Source organism: Styela clava, chromosome 13 (genome assembly GCF_964204865.1).
Source record: "Styela clava chromosome 13, kaStyClav1.hap1.2, whole genome shotgun sequence".
Lineage (NCBI taxonomy): Eukaryota > Metazoa > Chordata > Ascidiacea > Stolidobranchia > Styelidae > Styela > Styela clava.
This window is the reverse complement of record NC_135262.1, coordinates 5,984,999-6,003,584: the sequence shown is the minus strand read 5'-3', so window position 1 is coordinate 6,003,584 and position 18,586 is coordinate 5,984,999. Positions and strand designations below refer to the sequence as shown.

At 35.0% G+C, this 18,586-nt stretch overlaps 1 protein-coding gene across 2 annotated transcripts in view; it reads left to right on the top strand.

Moving 5' to 3' along the window:
• LOC120332201 (serine/threonine-protein kinase SMG1-like) overlaps window positions 1-18,586 on the top strand; it is a 53,003-nt gene that overhangs the window by 10,691 nt on the left and 23,726 nt on the right. For both annotated transcript variants that reach the window (XM_078119113.1, XM_078119114.1), the window contains exons 13-37: window positions 869-1,002; window positions 1,550-1,717; window positions 2,494-2,612; window positions 3,638-3,851; window positions 4,596-4,871; window positions 5,589-5,788; window positions 6,770-6,993; window positions 7,523-7,687; window positions 8,393-8,583; window positions 9,347-9,458; window positions 9,684-9,799; window positions 10,252-10,458; window positions 10,875-11,010; window positions 11,109-11,222; window positions 11,513-11,631; window positions 12,130-12,314; window positions 12,937-13,036; window positions 13,527-13,645; window positions 13,789-13,918; window positions 15,017-15,158; window positions 15,537-15,761; window positions 15,909-16,041; window positions 16,268-16,467; window positions 17,221-17,281; window positions 17,851-18,049. In XM_078119113.1, the coding sequence (XP_077975239.1) occupies window positions 869-1,002; window positions 1,550-1,717; window positions 2,494-2,612; window positions 3,638-3,851; window positions 4,596-4,871; window positions 5,589-5,788; window positions 6,770-6,993; window positions 7,523-7,687; window positions 8,393-8,583; window positions 9,347-9,458; window positions 9,684-9,799; window positions 10,252-10,458; window positions 10,875-11,010; window positions 11,109-11,222; window positions 11,513-11,631; window positions 12,130-12,314; window positions 12,937-13,036; window positions 13,527-13,645; window positions 13,789-13,918; window positions 15,017-15,158; window positions 15,537-15,761; window positions 15,909-16,041; window positions 16,268-16,467; window positions 17,221-17,281; window positions 17,851-18,049 (3,989 nt within the window). The remainder of the gene's footprint in view (window positions 1-868; window positions 1,003-1,549; window positions 1,718-2,493; window positions 2,613-3,637; window positions 3,852-4,595; window positions 4,872-5,588; window positions 5,789-6,769; window positions 6,994-7,522; window positions 7,688-8,392; window positions 8,584-9,346; window positions 9,459-9,683; window positions 9,800-10,251; window positions 10,459-10,874; window positions 11,011-11,108; window positions 11,223-11,512; window positions 11,632-12,129; window positions 12,315-12,936; window positions 13,037-13,526; window positions 13,646-13,788; window positions 13,919-15,016; window positions 15,159-15,536; window positions 15,762-15,908; window positions 16,042-16,267; window positions 16,468-17,220; window positions 17,282-17,850; window positions 18,050-18,586) is intronic.

Genomic DNA, 18,586 nt, shown 5'->3' with positions numbered 1-18,586 from the left:
ATATATTCACTAACTATTACAATCGAGGCCGTTGGGTTAATATTGGAAGTCTTATTTTCAAACTTCCTGGAGCCAAAATGAATTTAAAATTTTTCTGATTTTGAATTAAAGACTTTTTATAGGGGCTAATTTGAACTAGAAAAAATGGAATTCGCTAAATGAAGTTGTCCATTATAAAGAAGGCTCACATGGAGTTGCGAAATTTTTTATATTAAAATTTGACTTTCCAAGAGTTTGGAGCTAGAGTCTGAGACGAAAATCTTTTCAAGTTGGACTCGGAGTCAAAAAATTTAATAGTTGGAATCAAAGTCAAAACATTTTTTTGTAAGTTGGAGTCGGAGTCAAAACTTTTTTTAAGTAGGAGTCGGAGTCAAAAGTTTATTTGAAAGTTGGTGTCAGAGCCAAAACTTTTTTTAAGTTGGAGTCGGAGTCAAAACTTTTTTAAGTAGGAGACGGAGTCAAAACATTTTTTGAAAGTTGGCATCGGAGTCAAAACATTTTTTGAAAGTTGGCATCGGAGTCGAAACTTTTCTTGTAAGTTAGCATCGGAGTCAAAAAAATTTTTAACTTGGGATTCAGAGTCAAATTTTTTTAATCTAAGAGTCGATTGTCAATTTTCCCTGTCTGCACAGCTGCTGTGCTTTTACTTTTATTTCCTTTGATTTTCGTACTATAACAATTTTTCTATTTTTATGTTTATGTGAGTCTTTTTACTTCATTTAATATACCTGTAAGGGCCACCAATCTATATGTGGTATCGATAAATTCCCTTTGCAGTTTAGAAAATTGTAATACTTCCTAAACATCCAGTGTATTGCTTCCATGTTACTCGTCATCTCGTATTTAAAATGTTTTCTTTTGTTTCAAGATGTTTGCATTATCTCCGAGCATCTTTGATCTTCTGCATACCGAGCTTGAAATTGTGCATGATGGTTTGCTGTCTTCAAGATATCCACAGATTCAATATATCGTCATTTGTACTCTGTATTCTCATTGCCAAAGGTAAAACCAAAATAATTTGTTTTTCAATGGAAATTACTGCGTAGCTGAAACGTAATATGTCTCCATTAAGCTGCCATGTATATACGCATTGTACAAAGACGGCCTTTTAAATAATTTAACCGAAATACAAAGTGCAATTTGGAAAAGTCTGGAGTTAGTTTATTTGAGAAATCAGATAATTAAACTTATTTTCATTCTGTAAAATTATATATTTTTTCATTGAAATTAGCAATTTCCTATAAGTAATGTTTTTGCTGTGAATTAATTCTATTTAGGAAACTGCAGATCAAATTAATCGTAAGATAGAATTCTAGAATATTCAGCTCTGACTTCGGCTTTTCTGATAATAAAACATTGTGAGTGTTAGGAACTCTTATTTAACTTAATTCTTCGCAGCTGTGGAATCGGACTTGCTTATAATATGTATGAAGTGTAAAGTGTTAATCAAAGTTTGTAGTTTATAAAAAATTGAGAGAAAATTCCCATTATCAGATACTACAATATAATCTAAGCGAATCAGTTTGCAATCTTAAATATCTTCTTTTAGACACAAACATTTCCTGAGTACATACTTAGGTGGATCAGTGCCTCAGTCTCCCGTGCCGTCAAGTACTGGAGCATCAACAGTCGCTAATATCACTCATGGTCATTATCCTCAAATATTGACACTCATCTCAAGGCTGTTAATGAAAAAAGGAATCTCTCCAATGTCAAGGTACTATGTTTTTGAGTGTTTTTTGTTTCTGTTATCATTCATTGCCATTAATTGTAATAGTATTTGCTAAACATGTCTATCACGTTGATAACTACTGTTCCGTCGTTACTGACCTTATTGATGACTTCATTATAACTGCATCAATCTCTCCCACGAGTCGGCTTAAGCAACCAAAATTCAAGATTCAACAGCACATGTCCATATAAATTATGTGTGTGTGTGCGCATATTTCCGATAGTGGCAAATGCGGATTCGGAGTTACCCACTTCAACAGCATCTGGTCCATTGCACTTAATTTATGCCTTTTTTCTTAGTAAAAAACATAATTAGTAAATATGCTGCACCTATGACATCACTCATCATGCTCAGCCATCTAGGAAAGCACTAGTTGCCAGAAATACAATAAGAATATAATTTCTTTTCTCATTTTTATTACTACTACTACTACTTCATTTTTACTCACATTTGGTTATAATTTCAAAACTCTGTATTTTGGTTCTGTATATCTGCCCAAAGAATCAAGCCTCTTGTTTATATGGTAGCCCTTTATGAAGGAAGGCATACAAATGGCATTTGGGATTGCATATCCATCCCCATTCTTATTCTGGCAATCGAAATTCATATTTTCATCTTGTTTCAAAAGATCAAAGCTGACAAATTGCTCAACGTAATGAACATTTTCATGCCAAATTTTTTTTGTAGCCTTCCTGGTACACCTATGAAATTGTATTTATTTTTGAATTTTTTTTCTTGATTTTTTTATTTACAATCTACAGGAACCTACTACTCCACTGGTCTGAAGATTTGATCAATACATTGCTAAAATTCAAGGAAGCTTGGCACGTTGTGACAGAACGAAATTTTCTGAATTTGTTGAAATCTCTCTCGATTGCAGGTTTATATATACACAGTTGTAAAATTTTTTTAGTATACATTCAATTTTTTGGTGGCGTATCACATTCATTGGTTTAAGTCAGAGTTCATGAATCTGTAAAGTTTGTGAGGCATTTAATAAATCATGGTGCATTTGGAGGAAAATTCGGCCTCATTTGCTTTAAATTACGTCAAGGATAAGCTTTATAATTTATGCCTATTCAGTCAATCCTATGCGCCAGTTTTTTCTGCACATAGTGACCATAATTTGGTGCAAAAATCCTCTTTTTTTTCATTTTTCACAACGTGCAATAGATTTGATCATTCCATATCATTTTCTAAACGCGCCGGCAGATAAAAGCTTTCTACTACATGGTGTTTTCAAATATTGGGTCTGTCTGACCAACAAATTTTTGTAATGACGGTAGAGGAAGCCGTAACTGACCAGCGTAACGTGAACCGCCCCTGTGCACCGAGGAGTCCTGCAATCCTCTCGCACACAATCATCCCCCACAGGAGACAAACCTGCGAAATCCCAGCGAAATGATTTTTCCAGTGTGCGAAGTAATCAATCCATGACCGATACTGGCATATTTTAAATGTCTTCTTTCATAAATTTAATTGTCTTCAATTTAACCTGTGGTTCCGTCGACAAAATTAAGGCATCAATATTCTAAAATGCCACTTTTCAATCAAATATTTTCATTGCCGATTTACTCCTTAATTTGTCTTTAGAATCTCGCTGCAGGTGTAATGTATAATAACCATCAACGAATTTACAATCCTGTGCGAGTAGAAAAAATAAATAATTATTGTTGTTGTGGCACAATTTTCTGTAATTTAGGGAGAGTAAACACCAACGTGAACGTGTTTACGGCCTAAATAACATGTCACGCTGGCAAAAACAATCAGCGACTTTTGCAGAAAACAAATGTACCCGTTATTGGCCACTTTTTCAGTTTTCCAAAATTTCAAAAGGGTGGGTTTGATCCCGAAAACCCCGCCACTGGATCCATCCACTAATTTTCGAATTTTTCTATCATTCAGGTACTCATATGACTGATAAAACGTCTACAATAGTAAAGTGCTTTACAAATGTATTCACAATGCTGGAGACGAGAGAGATTTCTGACATTGATGACAGTGAGGTTTATGCTATCGGACTTCCATTCATCATGGCTCATATTTTCAGTATGGATTCAGAAATGCAAACTTCTTGTTTTATGCTATTGGAAAATATACCTGTCAGTCAGATTGAACGGTAAGTAGTATTGTTGGAATTTTTCAATAAAATTGTCATATAAAAATATGACGCTCCAGAAGTATGTGCACGAATATGGAGGTAACTAATTCCGTTCGCCTAATTTACATCAAGTTGTATAAACTGTATAAAGGGACTGAAACATATGGGCAGGGGATATCTTCACTTGCCTAACACAGACAATCCCCGAACTCTTAATAGAACTAAAATAAGGAAAATTGGAATAAAATTATGGCCTAACCCTAACCTGGTACACACACTATGGGAGCACCAAAAATACTACTACCATTGGCAGACTGCTACAAATTTTATTTGTTGGATACGAAGTTGGCTAAATTTTTGTTAATGGAATTCTCGATGGAATAGGATGTTGTTGTTGTTGTTTTTGTTGTTAGGATAATTGTTGTTGTTGGAAAAAAATTTTGGTTAGTAAAAATGGAAGAGGAACGGTATTAATTTTTTTTTTAAATCTATTTTGAGACTTGATATTTCATCAAAAATGTTTATTTGAAAAGGAACACGTTTTACTGTACTATGTTTACCCTGCTCTTCTATGAAAATACTCTCAATGAGTTTCCATCATTAATTCAAATCGCCATGTTTAATAACCAACCAACAAACGAAAACAAAAAATTAATGCATTACACACCACAGTCATTAAATTAAACAAACCACAGCCAAATTACTTGGTCATAATATTTGAATCTATAGCATTGACTCAACAGTGTGTTGTTTGTTACATAGATACTGTGACACCACTTCCTGGCATGGCAGTTTATCTCAATTCCTAAAGATGTCTCAAGAATCGAAAAATGTCGGAAATGTAGTCACTCATCAAAAGAAATTTCATCGCCATAACGGGAACAGAACAACACAGCCGCTGAATATCTTAGATGCAAAACATCACTGGCTGGCTAAACGTAGCCATATGTTGAAAATATTAACGCAAGAAAACACTTTCTATTCTCATCATTTTCAGTCTATGATGCAGATTTTGCTCAACGGATTTACGTTCACAGAGTAAGTGTTATCTTTATTTGTAATTACACTGTGGTAGCGTACCTAGCTTGACCACTGTCATCACCAGTCATTTAGTCCACATACCCCTATTCAATTTTGTAAGCTTCCACTTTTCATCGAAGCCATGGTCCAATGACTAATAGGTACTCCAGAAGTATGTGCACCAAGAGGGCGGACACCAAAACGTAGTATGTGTACCATGTTAGGGCTAGACCATAATTTCAGGTTCAAATACTACGGTAGTCACTTAGCTAGTCTCCGAACTCGTAATAGAACTGAAATAAGAAAAATTGAAATAAAATTATGGCCTAACCATAACCTGGCACACATTGGACGTTTCAGTGTCCGCCATCTTCGTGCACATACTTCTGGAGCACCGACTAATATGCCTGCCGTCTTTAAGCAGAAAAGCCAAGGTATGCATTTTCCATGTATATAAAATAGCATGGGTTCCTCGAAAAAATTTTGTCCTGCTCATGTGCACTTTTCCTTTCTGAAGGCCATTGTATAACATATAGGGATGCAAGTAAGATTTTTAAAAGTGGCAGGGGTGTTTAAAATTGGGATTTTTCATCAGGCTGTGTCTGAAACAGTCGCCGTGGTTATGCCACCTGCTACCAGAGGATAATGAATTTTCCGTTGGGCAGAATATTTAGCCACAGTTGAAGAGCCTCGTCATATAAGTTTTCTCCTAAAACTAACAATCACTTTTTTCAGTTTGTCCTCGACTTTGGAGAGAATATTTTGGAGTTGCCAACATTCTGGTCTCGAACCAACCAGTTGCAAAGAAACATCAATTCATAGAAGTTATAGCTTCGTATACTGGTGGGGATTGTGGGAATGTGCTCTCTTCACAGTTTCTAACAAGCTTAGAACGCCTTTTGGAAGACCACAGGACACATTTCAGAAGATTGAAGGTGGAAGAAGGCCTAAATTTTAATGCTGATTTTGTTTTTAATTTTTTGAAGTGTTGCAATATGCATCATAATACCAGTACTCTTGTAGCGTGTGTATCAGGTTAGGGTTAGGCCATAATTTCATTTTGATTTTTCTTATTTCAGTTCTATTACAAGTTCTGGGACTGTCGGTGTTAGCCAAGTGGATATACCCCCTACCCATAGGTTTCAGTCCCTTTACACAAGTTGATGTAATATAGGCGAACAAATTTAAATACCTTCATATTGGTACACACACTTCTGAAACACCATATTTTTATAAGGCGCTTATTTTTGCCCTTCTCTCAGAACAAGGCACTGTATAATTCTCCATGAAGCTACTGTTTTTTAAAGTCTTGTTTTTTTTCCAGTCTTTTCAGTTTTTACAGAGCCTTGTTCAGAGTGGAAGACATAAAAAGTGTCATTTGAATAAAAATGTATCGATTAAAAATGTAACATACTTCCCACTTTTATTCATGATTGAGAGTAGATGTTAGTGCGAATGTGGACCTAATTTTAGGGCTTCGTGAAGGCAGTGGGGGAAGGATTCGTGTTAAAAATAATGAAAAATAAAATACACATGACAAAACAAACATACATACAATATTGAAATCAAAATATGATGACTCATCAAATATGACAATGGAAAGAATAAAAAATACATTAAAAATTGACAAATTTCGTTTAAAAAGAAACCTGGGACTGCGATTGCAGTGTATTCAGCCTTCAGTTCTTCATGAACAAGCACCAAATTTCCATTACAACACATTTTTATTGTAAGAGAGCATTTTAAAATTAAAACCACCATAGCAGTAGCAGACTAAGCAGCAAGTAACATAACACGTGCACAGCTATAATACTAATAATCACAGCCTCAGATATACAAGGTATTATATATCAGGTGCACCATATATAACGGCGATAATATTCTTCAATAGTTAATTATCTCTCAAATTATTACAGGTGCGTTACGAGACTATGACCAGCAGCGTTCATCTCCACAGCTCTTACTACCTTCAAGAAAGAGTTCAGTAACGTCTGCTGCAGATCTTGAAAAAATTTCTTTTCAAAGTGAAATTCAATGCGTTATGCAACGTCCTCATCTATTACTCCAGTTTTTGTTTTCACTTGAAAAACTGATGTTCAATGCGTATTGTGGATGCGTTTCTATTGCTGCACCAAACAAGGTTAGCTAAAACAGTTTTTTCAAAAAAAATGTTAATAAAAAAATTGAGAATTTATTTCCTATATTTTGTATTTCACACAATTTTATATTATTTTGATGAATACATATGATATATTATTGTATTTTACGCAAAGTGAAAATCCATTATGAATTTTCCATAACTATGTAATATTATAATCGCATCAGATCTGCAAGTATTACTAAATTGCAGTTAGGAACACAAATTAATTATTAATAATTACTTATTAATCTACAAAAAGCTCAAAGCTGTATCAAAACATCATGGACACGGTACTGGAAAAAGTGATGTCATATACTCATATTACTTATTTCTAGTTGCGGAGAGAGGGAGGGCATGGTTGAATGAACACCCCCCGAGACCTGCTAGTGCTCAGATTGGTAACAGATGGAAGAATGATTTTTCTGAACGTTAAACCCGTCAGAATTTTTCCAATATGAAAATGATATTCCATCCAAACTCGAAGCAATTACATTTTGTAACATCAATTCATCATTTTATTGTTTTTCAGGCTGTTCGTACATTCTTTTCAACTAATCGTTCAACTTGTGAGCAGTGGCTAAATCGACTTAGACTAGCTGCGATGAAAGTTTCTCTCAATTGTGGACTTTATTGTGAAGCTATTAATCATGGTCAGAAAATCTTACAAGATATGAAAATCAACAATAATACTCAGGTAGAATAAATTGTGAACGCTTTATTTATTTCTCCGATGTTTTATATAATGTCTTGAACACTTTATTTGTTTCTTAAGGGTTCTTCTAGGTAGTAATGTCTGGGTGTCTGTCAATATTGTGCGACTTAACAATATCGCAAACTACAGCCTTTTGTCTGATTACCAGTCAATGTTGGGCATGGGACTAGTTTGCCAGTTATTTGTTCCAGATGCAGGGACTTGATGGTTGAAGAAGCTGTAACCGACCAACGGTTACATGAACTACCTTACAGCAGCGAGGAGGTGCCAACAGCCAGCAATCCTATGTCGCACATAATGGTTGGTTACGACTTCCTCAATCATCAATTCCATGCATCTGGAGGCAAATACTGGCTAATTAATCCCATACCCAACATGGACTGGTAAGCCATCTTATCAGTTTTTCTCACTCCATGGATAAATTTGTGAATCCTACTCTATCCTATCAATCAAATTAAGCTATGCGGTGCAGAGTCGAGTCAGTCACTGACTTTAGTGTTCCTAACAATTAGTTGAGCATGTGTTGAGTTTATTCATTTTGATGAATTTAGTCACCTAGAGTCCGGTCAATGACTTTAGACTCCCCTATATCTATATATCTAGCTTCTATGCTTGGTACATATTTATCAAAATCAACATATTTGTCAAAATCGTATTTCTTCTAACTTAAAATTCATTCATATTTAGGGATCTGAGTTTGAGCAAGCAATTTTTATGTCAGTGGAAGCATTAATGGAATTGAGATCGCCACAAATAATAGCGGGATTGTATAAATGGTGCCGGGAAATTTCGAAATCTCAATCACCAAATTTGTCTACAACAGCTATTAAACAAGTTTGGTCATGGATGAAACCAGCTAAGAATCAAGCCAGTTCAAGGTATGATTGATTTATATTTGTTTTTGAGATGCGATGCAATTATTTTCTTATATATGATATTGTTCAAACCTTTCACTCCAAACTAGGCACTTCTCAAGCAACCACTAGTATGTAATGAAGTACTACATTATGGAAGGATCGGAATATTTCTGGTTTGGTATTTCGTATCCAATTTATCACTCCCAAGGTGGTGTGGCGGGCTTCAGCTATGAAGACAAGATAATTAACCTGGAGTGCCATGTCTAAGGCTTTAGGGGTGGGACATTGAGACAGCTGCCCATGGTGGCACATTGTAGTGGGCAGCAGATCAGCAGAGCTGACATTACGTGTATAGTCTTGTGTGACCACACTTTCCCGCCTATGTACTCGTCTGATTATTGTTTGATTTACCGCATTAATACAAACATTTCACTTTTACTTGACTTTTAATTTATTCATTCTCACAAATAACAACATCTATTATTTGTTTACCCCATGAATTTATTTTAAGTTAGACATAAAATCAGGGGCCACCATGCGTCTCAAACTAATACAATTTTTTAAAAATTTTGCTCTTTTACAAAAATTTAGAGCAAAAGATATTATGTGACATTTAAAATTGTTTTTCATAATGTATTTAAAGTAAATTAGCCAGTTTCAGCCAGTTTTACTTGCTTATCTTAGCGAAAAGACAATAATTGCGTTCCAGAAAGCCAATAGTTATGCTGTCACGTAAAACCCACATTAAAAATTGAATAAAACTCGTATTTATTTTTTCTACAAGATACGAAGACGCTGCTCGGGAATATCAATCTATTTACAACAATTTAAATCAAAAAGATGAAGAATCTTCTGTATCTCATTCTGGTGCAAAACGACTCTTCGTTGTAAAGCAGGTATGCTCTTTTTGTTTACTATAACTTTGATTTATAGAAAAGCAGTAATGCTCTGAGATATTTCGTACTATGAAGAATTAGCGCAGTATTTTGACTGCTTTTTTTCTCGCTAATTAATGTGTCTAATTTAGAAGATCATGATTAATTACTTTTGTGTCTTTACTACTGGAGGATTTATAGTTGAATTGCTCGGACATCCAAACGCTTCCATATTTCTGTTTTCAGATTTCGAGTTGTTATTGTGCTCTTGGTAACTGGAGTTTGGCATCAAAATGGATCAAAAAATATGACGAATTCGCAACAGATTCAGAGAAAGAAATTCCATATTTGGAATATGTGGAGTAAGTATTTATTGCTGGAATATATGATTTGGTGAGCCGATAAGATGCTTTAATTATAGAATCACGGCACTAGTCCATAATGGGTATTGGAATATTTATCCAACTATTCATTTCAGATACATGAATCTTTATTTAATTTATCCTGATTTTGAGAGCGAACTAAAAGTATGGTAGTAATGGACTTGTTGTTATGCTGTTTTTCATTTGAAACGAGTTCTAGCTGCAGTATCACCGTTTTGGAAAGCTTTTATTTGTCGATTCCAGTCATGTATATTAAATGTGTTTATGCCAGTGGATTTCATCCTTCGTTCTAGGCTCCCTAGAGTTCCGCCAGTGCAACCCAGTAATTCTACAAATTTACAAATAATAATTTGAACATCATTTTTGAATCATTCAGCCGTTTTAACACAAATTTCACTTTTAAAAAATAAAACTATCCTATTATCATACAGAGCACTGTCATCATTCGAAGATGGTAACCTAAAAAAAGCCGAAGAAAATCGCAATAAATTTCTATCTGGAATCGCGAATTTGGATAAACATACAACTGGTGGAACCACGTCCAAGGATGGACTGCATACATGGAGATCATCAATTTTGACAATGTCCAGTGACATGCACATCATGAAATTCTTGATCACAAGAGATGATGACACAAGGTCTGTTTCATTTGGTTGTTTTGCCCTTTTTCTCCGAATAATATTTGTAAAAACAGGTTGTCAGACATAAAAGGGAAGGAAATAAATGCTTTTATTCATTACAGAAGAATTGAACAAAATATAGTCAAGTTAATTCAAATTAATGTAGTACATAGTGAAGGCTTTTGCTCATGGCCCTCTAGAAAGGATGATTTATGATTTGACTGGTCTTATTTTTTTACAGTTATCAGAAATAAATGAAGGCTAATATAGTCACTGATATTTTTGAAAGAATTCAGCATTGTCTTCTATTTGTAACACGCTGTGTAAGGGGGTTGAAATATGGTTGGAATTGGAACCCAATGTTTTTACCTGCGATGGTGACATAGTTAATTCTAATAACGCTCTAACCATCATTTACCCAACAAATTATCTAGGTCTGATGTCATAAACAAAGTGAAACTTGTTTCCGAAGCAGCGATTAAATTGTCGTCGAACCATTGGCCGATCAATATCGATACTAATTTTCTATCATTGTTTGCAATTTCAAACTGGATCGAGTCTGGCAAATTTGTGAGTATTGCTTTTTACGTTATATGAAGCATGAAACTAGCATAATTTATTTATATCCCATGCTTGGCCAATTTATTTTTTTTAAATATTATTTTTAGTCGCCGCCACCTTCACAAATTTTCAAAAATTCAAAATGGTTTCCTGGAGGTAGAAGATTACTTGAATTCATCAGGAGCGATTATATAGAAGAAAAGAATGTATTGAATGACGAGGTAGGACAGTCGTTCCTAAACTGTCTTGTTAAATTATGTCTATTCTGGAACTTTTTATTCCTCCCTCCCTATGCACAAAACTATCGTACTTTATTTATTCAATCTTATATGGATCTAGTATTATGCACAAGTCACACTTTCGTTTTGGTAGTTTATTAGGTCTTCATGAATTAATACCATAGTGTTAATAATAAATAATTAAAGAATTCCTCTCCCAAAACGGCACGACTCCGCTCTCGTTGGGAAACGTAGGATTAGGACAAATTAAATGTTAAAACTCGTTTTTTCAGGTCTTCTTCGGTTACGCACTCTCAGCGTGTAAGATGCATCGAAAACTTGGCAATTTTGACACATGTACGAAGTTATTTGAGCATATTATAAACAAAACAAAGACTGGAACAGAAAATGGGTATATTTTGCACTTTTTAAACATGTACTTCATATCAGATAGATAGATATTTAATAAATAGATAATGTAATTGTAACTCTGACTTGATACAAAAATGACAACACTTAGAGAATGCATCCATAACCAGATAGTTTTAAATTTTGGATTGAGGCAAGATATCATAATATATTCAAATTTATTTAATGAAAACTTGATCTCAATTAGGGATGTCACTTTTAGATCGAATTTCGAATCAAAAATATTTGTATCGAACCTTACCGAACTTGAATCCGTTAGGTTTCGAATCAATTCAATCCAATAATGTGGCCTTCAAACGACTTTTTTTGTGGTCTTGAACGACTTTAATGCATAAAACAAAAGTCGCTCACAAATTTATTAGTATCTGCTTATGGATATATGTCGTAACACTGGCTGTTGTACGGTGTTTGCTTTGCTGTGCCTATATCAAGGATGTGTTGTTAGAAATTGTATGAACCAAGATGGTCTTTTTCTTTTCAGAAATGTAGAATTCAAAGATTTAAATACTGTTGTCGAGATGTGTAAAAATTTGAAAAGCAGTTCTACAACAACTTCGCATATTTGGGACATTCAATTTGAATTGTCGAAAGAACTTATTGCAGTTGGAAATAAGATTCCCGGCATCTGTTTAATGGCTGATACACTTTTGGAATGCTTGCATGATGGTAAGGGTTCTGGTACGAAACTAACTTGTGGAGAATATGTTGCTTAATACATTTTAATCGCATTTTTATTATAGGATCCCCACACCCTCAAACAATTATTCTCAGTCATTCTGTTTGATGGCTCTAGCGTCTAAATGGCTGGGCAGATCTGAAATTTCTCATTTGGTTTATCATATCACGCTGGTAATGTGCATTCCACCGAAAGTTCGAATTGATGTTTCATTTTCGTGAAAGATTAAAAACGCACTGGTTGTTAGAAAATTTCCAGTTTCATCACAATTTGTCACCATTTTCTCTTTAACTTAGCCAAAATTAATATTCTGAGAATGCTACCCTCAGTCTTTTATCTCGGTAGTCCATAAATTGGGAAAGCTTTGGGAATTTTAGTGAAGATGTTTCGATTTTTAGTTACAGCTTACCTCGCAAGGATACTGATGAGACCCGCAGCACTCAAAACGTTCTGACAGTCTCGGTACAATAGCACCACATTTCTCCCTTTTATAATAACCCTGAACGAACACGGGTTTCAAGTATAGATAGAGATCCATTCTGGGTGCTTGCTAGCTTGTAATAATTTATCTAGAATATGTTTTTATTAAATAATCATTTTTTTTATCATCAGCTCAAAGTGGAGTGAAATGCGCTCGCATTCTTTTATCTTTCGTTAAATCTTTGCAATCTGAGTGGAAATCAGTCAGTCCTACTTTACAACAGTTCATCAGGTAAATTAAATACAATGTACAGTTATTTCAGTGGTTTACTACGACCTTGTTTTGGGAATATTCTTTATTCAAGGAAAGCACATGGAGACCAAAGATATTATGTTTTTTTACTCTTTTCCCAGCAAGTCTTGAAGGTCTAAAAATCGTCTCAAGCTACGAAAAATTGTTGTCTGATACAGAAAACTGCTTTTTTTACATTTCAAAACGAGTGGGGATCCGACCGCCAAACCCTTTCTGGCTATGCTCCTGAACAATATACACAAAAATCTGTTGGCCTTCATCAGAAATAAGAGATTCCTTGTTAAACCCCTTTTGCAAATCTCATCGGAACCAGTAAGGGCAGGTTAGAACCAGATTTGAGCGATTGTCTCACAACAATAACAACAACAATTTTGTCTTATGATCCATACTCCCCACTACATGTCCGAAAATTTATTGTTATATAACGTTCTACGTCAAGATTTTCCGCCATACTTTTTACTTTTTTTAGTTCATCTGACACTGAATCAACGAATGAACTCATCAGCAAATTCCAATTACTGGTAAATCATGAAAAACTCAATCCATGGTTCAAAAGTTTATCATCAAATGAACAACTAATATCTGAAGGTATGTTGATTTTGTTCTGTCTACCACTTGCCAAAACCTATTTTATGTTAAAATACCGATTTTTGTTATTACTTCCTAATCGGCCATTATTTTTACAATTTTGGTAATGATATACTGAGCTTTACTCTCCTTATTTCTTGTAGCAAATGCTGAAATACTTCTTGGAACTTTGGTGAACGCTGCAACAATACAGAATCCCGATCTCGCCAAAGCATGGTTTCATTCAGCGGGATGGTGTTATAAATGGGGAAGAAAAATTGTTGATACTGCCAGGTTGGGAGACATTTTTCTACTTGAGTATATATAGTATATTTTTACATATGCACTCGGAAGTAAAGCAGACTCATTTCTTCGCAAAGTTACTAGTAACCATTGGAATCCTATCTGAAATCTGTTAAAATCTTGAGAGTATGATGTCCTGTCGTCTGGCTTCAGTGTTCGGCAAACTTTATGTACTACTGGGCCAAAATTCACATTGATGTTAGTTGGTGGGCGGCATTTGTTTACACTCATGAACAATTGCCACATTAAACTTCAAAATAATCGCAAACCCGTGACTCCTCTTGTTGTGGTAATTACAACTATAATTACTTAACGATATTGATCGGTAAGTATGTTGATAGGTATTTGTCTGTTTGTTTGTCTGTTAGACACTTTCTATATTACGCAATATCTCACGAACGCAAGGTTGAATCTGCTCCAATGTTTATTCATCTTATCTCGGACCAGAAGTCTATTGATTTTGGATGAATTATGTCGTATAATTAGCGAGTTATTAATTAATTATTTAATAATTTTCTATTTTTGTGTTTTTTTTCTTTCTTTTTTTTGCGGTTGATCGATAAGTCTTTGGTCTCCGACCGTTATTCTCGTTTTTGTTTTTGTGCATTAAAAGTGAGATCATTAGAGGGGAAAAAAATTTGTTCACTGACCTTTGGCCCATGGGCCTCAGTTTGCTGATCACTGCGTTAACTGGTATAAGAGGCCAGAACTCTTCGGGGCTGCGGTAGTCAGGTGGGGGTTAGAATTGACATAGGCAAAAATGTTTGTGTCAAGCCAACTAGATGTACGTACGGATTTCAGTAAACATGCACCCTTAAGTCAGTATTCAATTCAAATGAATCGCCCCGTGTGTGCCCGCAAGGAGTCAATCAATCCTTTTACACATAATAATTTTCTAGAAAATTCGAACAAAAGACCAGGAATATTAACGAAATTAGCCAATATTCAAGCTGGTTGGGACAGTAACCAAATTTAAATTTTATCTTGAGTGTTTTTCTATGGATTTAGATAATCATCTTCATTATTTTACCCTTGAATTAGCCTTCCAGGAAGTTCCAGGTAATAAAAGGGCTATTCATATGTTTTCAGTAATTCTGGCAATGTGGAACTGACAGAGGAAGAAAAACAGCAAGTAAAACAGATATTAGAAGCTCATGATTGTGACGAAGAAAAATTGAAACAAATTTATGAAATTCTAGGACAAGCTCATTGGACTATCGCTAATCAACAGGTAATATTTATGTTTTTATTGCAGTAAACTGCATGTCTATGGAAGGTTATTTATGGAAGTGGGTGGGGCTGAGCATTTTGAATCGAATAGTAAATTATTTGAAACGGTTCAGACAAAATCTCGAATTGCCGCCATCTTGTTTTGTTGACTCGTTCGCCATAGGTCAAGATAAATTTCTCATTTTTTCATTGTAGCCATTTTTCTTATTGTCTGTGAACACTCAGCGAACTGTCTGGGTGATAGATTCATGTTTCAGTCAATATATGTCTGGAAAACCCATCACAATAAAATATCACATACAATTACATATCTTCCAGGTATTCGAGATTTGATTCGAAGAATTATTCCATTCAATTCCATTTTTTGTTGGTATTTCAGGATGATGACATATTAGCGCAACAAGAAGATGCCAGAAATGACAATTCGGAAATTGTTAAAAAACAATTACAAACGTGTTGCAATAATTGGTTACAGCAAGTACCGGAACAAGCAATTGATTTGCTATTAAATGTTTGGCAGAAAGTATGTGCCAGGCCATTCACATTATACCATGTTGCTGCCGATGGATATTTCAAATTTCTACGATTAAATTTGACACAACAGGTATGTGGCAAAGTTCTCTGTATGAATCTTTACTCAAACAGGTTGCAAAACGCTTTTTGAATTTGGCGGAAACTTCAGGCAGGAGTAAATCCACATATCTTGTTCTTGTGCTTTGAATTTTTGTATTTGTAATTTGTACATTCGCAGGCAAAAATATTGCATGAAGACAGTACAGTGACAACAACATTACGATTGCTTCGTCTTCTCGCTAAACATGCGTTAGAATTGCAGGCCACATTAGAAAATGGATTGAAAGAAACACCAACAACTCCATGGAATGGTAAGCAACACCAAGTCCATCTGAAACGAATAATTGGTTATCTATTCCCATACCAGAACTGTACTGGTAATCGGGGTCCATGAGAGGGTTACGACTTACATTAAATCATTGAAAGAATTATGACAATGGAAGGGTTGGAATGCACTCTTATAAGAAGAGTATAAACAGTATTTTGAGAAATTTATTGTTTCCTCATAATATATTACTCTTTTACATCTATATTCAGGAATCATTCCGCAATTGTTCTCGCGTTTAAATCATCCTGAAGTATACGTACGACAGAGCATATCGGATCTTCTATGTAGAATTGCGAAGAATGCAGCTCATCTTGTTGTTTATCCCGTTGTCGTAGCAACCACACACGCAGATAACAAATCTCGTAACCTACTACGATCTACTCAGTTAGATGAAGATGGGAATCAACTGGTAATTCTTTCAGTATTATATTCTTCAAATGCTTTTTTATTTGAACGAATGTTACTTTTTCACAGCTTCAGTTCATGAAAGAAAAGAATCTTGATTTTTTCATATAATTCATTCTTTTTGCAGCTAATGGTCATGTTAGGATAGGATTTCACGTATATGGGGGGTGATGAAAGCCGATAAGACGACCTAATCACGTGGTGAACCACGGCCTCTCATCCGGTCACTAGGCTATGACGGGTATGGGATTACCGATAGTTAGTTTTTTGTTACAGATGAATGGACTTCCTCCATCATCAAATTCATGCATCTGAAACAAATAACGGGGCTCCCGAAGTATGCGAACCAAGATGGCGGACATCGGAATGTAATATGTGTACTAGGTTAGGGTTAGGCCATAATTTTAGGTATAAATACTACGGGAGGCTCTTGGCTAGTCTTCGAACTGATAATAGGACTAAAATAGGGAAAATTAGAAAAAAATTATCGCCTAACCCTAACCTGTTACCCATGTTACGTTCCGATGTCCGCCATCTTGGTTCGCATACTTCGGGAGCACCCAAATAACTGGCTAACTAACCCCATATCTGACATGGTAACCGGACGAGAGGTCATATTTCATCATATGGATAAATATGTTAACCCTATATTCTGACTGTAAAGGTTTATTAAGTGATTGAAATGTTTTAAAAGTAAAAGTATTCTGTAACATTTCATCTGGCCAAATTATTCATTATGTGGTTTCTTCATATTTAGGATGGAGAAGAAGATGGAAGCGGTGTTCAATTCGATTCTGGTCTCAAATCAGATATTGCCAGTAAGTTTCAAAAAATCTTGATGACTTTGAGTACAAATTTAATGTTTTGCATAATTCGCTATTGACTAGGTGAATTTAAATACGGTTCCTGATTAGTTGTCAGATTATTGAGACACGGGTAATATTATAATCAATTGTTGCCCAAAATGAAATAGTTTTCGCCCATAATGTAAGACGTAAAATAAAATTTAACGATAAATGTTTCCCTGAGTCTTAGTCCCAGAAAAATTCCAACTTTACAATCACAAAATTTTCAATGCATTTTTTGAGACTGCTTTGGGAGTTGAAAGACAAAATAACCCATGGGTTGTTTCAGTTATACATTAATTCCAAAAACAACCAATAACTGAAATCCACGAAAATGAGCTAATGTTAACAACCATGCCTGAAAATCTGTCCGAGTGTCTAAGTGTCCGCTAAAATTTCAATTGTTGAGTCACCATTGACATTTTGCTAATTGATCATTGTTACAGAAATAAACAAGGGTGATGCTCTGGGAAATATCCATACCATATTGACAGAATAAACACAAATTTCTATATATTACATAAAATTTTCTCATGTCGTAGGCCAACCGAGTGCAATTGAGATTCACGCTGAAGGTTATGTGAATGCTTGCTATCAGAATGTGTTAGAAGCTTTGAAATCACAAAACGAAGGAATGGTTCGAGACGTCAGATTATTAGTTTGGGAATTGTGCAGAATCACTTTATTATGGGATGAATTATGGCTCGGTACATTGAATCAACATCATCAAGATATCATGAGGTCAGTTGATTCTGTTTTTGCATTTTTTTGTCATTTGAAGTTAAATTCTATGTCACAGTGATTCAGATTTTATATTGAACATGAAGTTTTTTATATGTTTTTTACAACACACCAGTCATTTAAAACCCGAGTCATGAGGGGAGTCATAATAAGTCATTCTTAGTCTTGGAGTTGGGCGAGTCTTCAGTCCAAAGTCGAGTCGTTATTTGAGTCGAGTCTCAATGGTGTTTAGTTGAACGGGAGTCAAAGTCATTTTGTTTTGAGTTTTGGATAAGATATGACTTGAGTCAATAACTCAAGCCTCCCCGACATTGCAAATTTTCACAATTCAATTTAAAAATTGATGAGAAATTATACAGATGCAAGCTTTGTCTATTGGTCAGCCTACTGCAATATGTTGTATGGTTGTTCTATACTGTGTCTAGTTTCCTCATTTTTTATTTTCCGTAAGATGAGCATGCTGGCTTGGACCTGAAAATGTAGACACTGCAGGTTGAAGATCATGGATTAAAATCCCATCCTATCTTGCTACCCGAG